General features: G+C 45.6%; 1 protein-coding gene across 1 annotated transcript; it reads right to left on the bottom strand.

The window, feature by feature from the left end:
- Nucleotides 1–881: 881 nt before the first annotated feature.
- Slc25a4 (solute carrier family 25 member 4) lies at nucleotides 882–5,623 on the bottom strand. Its single transcript, XM_042700081.1, has 4 exons — nucleotides 5,380–5,623; nucleotides 3,407–3,893; nucleotides 2,679–2,819; nucleotides 882–1,412 (listed from the first exon to the last, which is right to left on the bottom strand). The coding sequence occupies exons 1-4, from the start codon at nucleotides 5,488–5,490 to the stop codon at nucleotides 1,255–1,257; spliced, it is 897 nt and encodes a 298-aa protein (XP_042556015.1). The 5' UTR covers nucleotides 5,491–5,623; the 3' UTR covers nucleotides 882–1,254.
- Nucleotides 5,624–6,000: the final 377 nt, after the last annotated feature.

Raw genomic sequence — 6,000 nt, forward strand, 5'->3', positions numbered from 1 at the left:
ATACCCAAGTACCTAAATCTAATTGTTTCAAGGAGTCTTTCCTATCATTCCCCTTGCCATTTTATCATACACCCACTTCTCTTTTATCCAAGAGAGTTACTGTATCAAAATGCTATTTAACAATGCCATTTTACTCTCACCTCTGCCTTGAGCTTCTTTCGGGACAGAATGATTGATTGGCTTCTTTCTGTAATCTTCCACAGAAACTAGTCAGTATAAAGAACTCACTTGACAACTTGTGTTACAGACAATGTTTTTATCACACACACCTGTCTGTGCTTTGATATCCTTACCCCTCAAGTTTATGGTATTAGGAGATGGTGCCTTTGGGAGGTGATGAGGAGGGGCTTCATCATGCAAGTTAATTAACATCAAAGTAGGTTAATAAACCTCCACAGAGTTCTCTGGTTCTTTGTATCTTGTGAAGATACCAGAAAAGATGGCTGCCCCACAACCCTACCATACTGGCACCTCAAACCATCTTCCCAGCTTCCGAATTGGTTTCATAAACCAGCTAGTACTTCGTTTTACCAGCCCAAACCAGGACAACTGATTTTTAATAACTACTTACTGTGTCCATTTGTTTTAAAATTCCAAGAATGGAAAAGTCTCCAAAAGGACTAAAACAGTACTTCCTTACCATACAAAATTATTTGCACATGTGATTTAAAGTTTTTAGCACAATCTCAAAAATTCTATGGATTATATGAAAGTGTGAAAAATAAAGTATGACTATGGAAACATGATCTATGCCAATAGCAGTGTTGTGTGACAAGATAGTGTGTCATTTGCTGAAGTTTATATACCAGAAAGCACCTAACACAGTATATAATATCTAACAGAAGCTTGTTCACTAATAAAATGAGTCATACTAGAAAATGTGCATTTAAGGTTTTGTGTTTGTAATCCATTTAGCAGTTAATAAGAACTCAATAGAGAACATGCATTAAGTGGTCTTTATTGATGATTCACATTCAGTTATTTCTTGATTATCAGTTCTTGAGTTAATTGTACAAGTATGATAAGTTATTTTCTATTTGCTGTGGGAATTTAAGTGTAAAATAAATATAAAATACACTTGTGGTTTAATGAATGGTCAATGAAGCACTTTTTTTTTCTTAAAGTATTCTTGATGGCCTGGTTTTATCCCAGATCTGTCTTCTTATTTCCCCAGGAATAGTTGATTAAACCACACAATGGATCTGTTTGTGAACCAAGTTCACTGTGAGCCAGTGAACTTGAGTTTTAATCACATTAGACATATTTCTTGATCTCATCATACAATACCAATACAAAAGCACCACCCATGCCTCTCAACACATTGGACCAGGCACCTTTGAAGAAAGCTTTCCCTCCTTCATCTTTTGCAATCTTCCTCCAGCAGTCAAGTGTCCCCGTGTACATGATATCAGCTGTGGAGACAAATGTAGATCAGGGCTCCATACATGGAGAAAAGAGACTTTTCCCCAGATAGACACCTACATACAGTTGGCAGTTTTATAAGTAAGCCCCAGATTTTTCAACACGCCAATTGGATGACTTCCTCACATAACTCTTAGTCATTTCTACCCTTCTGACTTGAGATCAGTTAAGACATGAGGCAACCAACTAGTTTGCACACTGTCAAAAAGTAGAGCAGGATAAGAGCAAGGGGGAATGGATCTATGAAACCATGTAGTTGCTATGTTGTTCTTTTTCGTACTAGTCCTGAGTCTTGAACTTAGGGCCTGTGCCCTGTCCCTGAGCTTCTTTTGCTCAAGATTAGCACTCTACCACTTGAGGCACACCTCCACCTCCAGTTTTTTTTGAATAGTTTATTGTCTTCTAATGCAACCCACAGACATCAGCCTGCTGAGTAGCTAAGATTACAGCTGTGACCCACCAGCACCTGGTGTAGCTTTTACCATGGATGAGAAGACTACACCTATTTATACTGCCCAAGTTGATATAACTGAAATAAAAGACTGTAATCTTTGAATTGAGCCATATGAATCTGCCTAACATTCAGTATTTTCTTTTATAACTGCAATTTCATCTATAAAAGTTCAACTTTTTGGGCTGGAAATGTGGCTTAGTGTACAGTGCTTTCAAAACAAATTAACAGTGCTTCAGGCCATCTCTCACCCACCTAAAAACACCCTATCCTGCATGAAGCAATAACTACATAAAAGAAACAAAAATTCTTTTTAAAATGAATTAGCAAATATCTCCCTACCCTTTGTTTCTGCCTTATAGCAGTTAGAGTTAAGGTCTAAATACTACTACTTAGTTTCACTTTTTTTTTATGAAGATGTTTTAGTGGCCATTTTAGTTTCACTATTAAATAGCTCATTTTTGATGTTCTATCAGCTCTTTAATAAAAAAAATTCTGTAAAGGCTTTTTTTTTTAATAGCAGGAGGGATTATAGTCTTTCAAGATTTTTTGTGTGTGCGTGCTGAACTATAGCTTGAACTTGGGCCCTCCCACTCTCCCTTAGCTTTTTCACTCAAGACTTCCACTTCCTGGTTTTTGGAGATGAGTCTCTTGGGTTTGTCTAGGCTGGCTTCAAACTGTGATCCTCAGATCTCAGCCTCCTGAGCTGAGCGTGAGCTACCAGTGCCTGGCCTAAGTTCTTACTGCTGATTAGTTGAGGAAAATAAAAATCAAGAAGATTCACATTAATAAAGATCATACTTACCCCCTTTCCGGCCAGACTGCATCATCATCCTACGACGAACAGTGTCAAAGGGGTAGGACACCAGCCCTGCAACTGCGGTCACACTCTGGGCAATCATCCAACTTACGATAATGTGCACATTCTTGGGGTCAGGCAACATACCTGTGAACAGAGCCAAGAAGACAAGCAGTTATCAGGTGACTGCTCTCAGCAGCTCAGCAAAAAAAAAAAAAAAAAAAAAAAAAATCAGGTGGATGTGGAGCTGTGGCTCAAGTGGTAGAGTGCTAGCCTTAAGCAAAACATGCCAAGGGACAGTGCCCAGACCCTGAGTTTGAGCCCCTCTACCAGCACACACACACACCAAAAAAGAAAAGAAAGGAAGAGGCTACTGCACCTCCTCTACCTGCCCTTCCAAAAGAACCCTCTCTACCCTCTCTGATCCAGCCAGAGTTCTGCTTGTTGAAGTTGCTTCATGTTAAAATAGGTAACTGAAGCAGCTGTGTCAGGAAGGAATTCAGATCTCAGTCTCCCTTGCTGACTTACTCAAAGCCAGAGTATCTGTCAGTAGGACACAAAACATTGTTTACTCATTCACATGTCCAGGCCATATTTGTGCCCTTCCCATGCAGAATCCTGAGTCTGGCCCAGAGATGAGGAAGAACAGAATAAATCTAGTCTTTTTTGTGTTATAGCATCCTCTCCCCCTCCCCTCCTCCCTCCCCGCTCCCACCCCCAGGACCCTCTCTCACCCTTGGCCGTATCATACACTCCGAAGTATGCAGCTCTGTAGATAATGATGCCCTGGACAGAGACGCTAAAGCCCTGGTAGAGCCCCTTCAGGCCATCGGACTTGAAGATCTTGGTAAGACAGTCGCCCAGCCCATTGAACTCGCGCTGGGAGGCGCCCTTGCCCACATCAGCGGCCAACCTGGTCCTAGCGAAATCCAGAGGATAGACAAAGCAGAGGGAGGTAGCCCCAGCTGCCCCACCGGAAGCCAGGTTTCCGGCAAAGTAGCGCCAGAACTGCTTATGCCGATCGACACCCCCCAGGAAGATCTGCTTGTACTTGTCCTTGAACGCGAAGTTGAGAGCTTGGGTGGGGAAGTAACGAATCACATTGGCCAGGTTACCCCTCCAGAAGGAGAGAAAGCCCTGCTCCTTGGGGATTCTCACGACACAATCCATGATTCCTTTGTACTGTTTCTCAGCACTGATTTGTTTGCTAGCATGCTGGACCTGGAGGAAGAGAAGGGAGGGGAGGAAGTGGCAGAGGACACACAAGGTCAAGAGAAGGGTAGAGGAGAAAAAGGGTTTGTACTTCCTTTTTAAGACAAGGTCTAGCTAGTAGCCCAGCTCGGCCCCTTGTTTCAGGATCAGGACTGCTGGGATTAGAAGCATGGGTCACTGTACCCCCTACCCCTCTCCTCTCTTCACTCGTTTCCAAGAGACAAAATAAACTCAATTTCCTTTTGAAAAACATCCATCAATATATGTAGCCATATTTACATACATATTATACACTGGTCTACTGTGTCTGAAAAAGTATCCAAAAATCAAACGGGCATTGAGAATATGCAAATGAGCACATTAGTTACTGGGATAGCAAGCCAAAAGGTCCAAGTCTGCCTCAGTTATCAGGGCACTGAAGAGAAAACTTCTCCTCAAATAAACTGGAAAGCTGATTTAATCGGGTAAAGATAGTCATGCATTTAATCCATTTTTCCTAAGGGTTTACTGGGAGCTAGACATTGCCTTCAAAGGACTCCTGGTTACCAGACATGTGACAATTCCTCAGGGTTACTCTGCTCTCCTAGAGCAGAGGGCCTTTCCGTAGTAGATGCTCTAATATGGAGAATAAACCCCAGGAGGCATTAGCGCCTGAAATCTTTCAAGCAGATTATCCAAGTCATCAATCGGTAGAATTTGTAGCGGTTGTAGGTGATTTATTGTTCCCTCCCCCCGACGCCGGCCATTTTAACGCCCAAATTAAGCTTTTCTTCATTGAGCAGCACCTGCCTTTTGGGCACTTAAAGAAGGAAAAAAAAAACAAAACCAAAAAACCAAAAAAAAAAACCCCACAGTGACCAGGCAGAGGAGAAAAACGATTTGGAGACAGGATGAGTAAGGTGATCTGAAAACTATGTCTTTATCTCCCAACGCCTTAAGTTTTTCTTCATCCACAAAATGGAGGATGATTCTTATCTTACAAAGCTAGCATAAAATGGACCGAAATATGCGTCCACCAATATATAGCACAGTATATGGGCACAGGCGAGCTCTCAGGTAGTGATGATTGGTTTATTAGAAAAGGTGATTGCAGATAAGGATGTTGGGGGGGGGGGGGAGGAAATCAAAAGATGACGAGGCTCCGCTTAAGAGGCCTGGCTGGCATAGAATCCAAGGGCTGTCCCCGGCGCAGGATCTGGCGTCCCTGTAAACTGACTCCGGATGGGTTTCCATATATAGCCACCCGAACGCTGGGCGCCACCCGACACCAGCAATCTGCCACCGACGCCGGGCCTGCATCTACGCAGAGGGCACCTTCCCCTTGGTGTAGGCCAGGCGCCTGAGGCCTAGCACAGATTTGCTGCAGCAGCCCGCACCCTACGTCACCGCGGGCTCGCGCCGCATCCCCCGGCACCCTGCCCGGCCAGTACCCCGCCGGGCCCGCACCCCCGCTCGCTGCATCCGCGCCCGGCCCTGTGCCAGCTGTTGTCCTTACCTGCAGCAGCAATTTGACCCTCTCGATGGGGGCGACTGCAGTTTTGGAGACGGCGGCGGCGATGCCACCTGCCAGGAAGTCCTTCAGGAAGCTTAGCGCCTGATCACTCATGATGACAGCCGGGCACACACAGTCAGTCTGCAAGGAACCGCGCGCTCTGGCTCTGGCTCTCGCCTACGCCCTGACCAGGCACCGCCACGCCGTCCCCGGCTGCACAGTCCCTGCGCGGTGCAAAGGGGCCGATCGGCCGGCCGCAGTCCGCCTTTTATAGTCCCCGCCTGGCCTCTCGCGAGAGAAGGAGGATTCGGGTGGTGCGCGCAGTGCGCATTGGCTGGGCTGGTGAGTGACACCCACTCTTCGTCCCCGCTTTGCAGAGGGCATTGGGGGCGAATGCGCTTCCGGGAGGAGGTAGGGGTGGGCTGGGGGGCTGTGCTTATTGCTGGGGACGTTTAAAGGGCAAATTCATTTTATCAGTCCCAGCAAGCACAGGGAACACGGTGTCTCACTGCAGCCTGTGGCCGCTAGTATTTATAGCACCAGAAGGCTTATCCTGGGGCCGACCTGGGGACAGTCTCTGGAGCAAGGCTTTCTTTAACCCCGGGGCCTTCACTGGACGCCATC

Source organism: Dipodomys spectabilis, unplaced genomic scaffold (assembly GCF_019054845.1).
Source record: "Dipodomys spectabilis isolate Male_0828 unplaced genomic scaffold, ASM1905484v1 ptg000009l, whole genome shotgun sequence".
Taxonomy (NCBI): domain Eukaryota; kingdom Metazoa; phylum Chordata; class Mammalia; order Rodentia; family Heteromyidae; genus Dipodomys; species Dipodomys spectabilis.

Excerpts from the sequence above, each read along its gene's own strand:
- Slc25a4 (XM_042700081.1), bottom strand. The coding sequence starts at position 5,490 with ATGAGTGATCAGGCGCTAAGCTTCCTGAAGGACTTCCTGGCAGGTGGC. Across the intron at positions 3,894-5,379 it reads GGGTCAAATTGCTGCTGCAG|GTCCAGCATGCTAGCAAACA; the intron begins GTAAGGACAACA and ends CTCTTCCTCCAG. Across the intron at positions 1,413-2,678 it reads GCAGTCTGGCCGGAAAGGGG|CTGATATCATGTACACGGGG; the intron begins GTAAGTATGATC and ends TTGTCTCCACAG.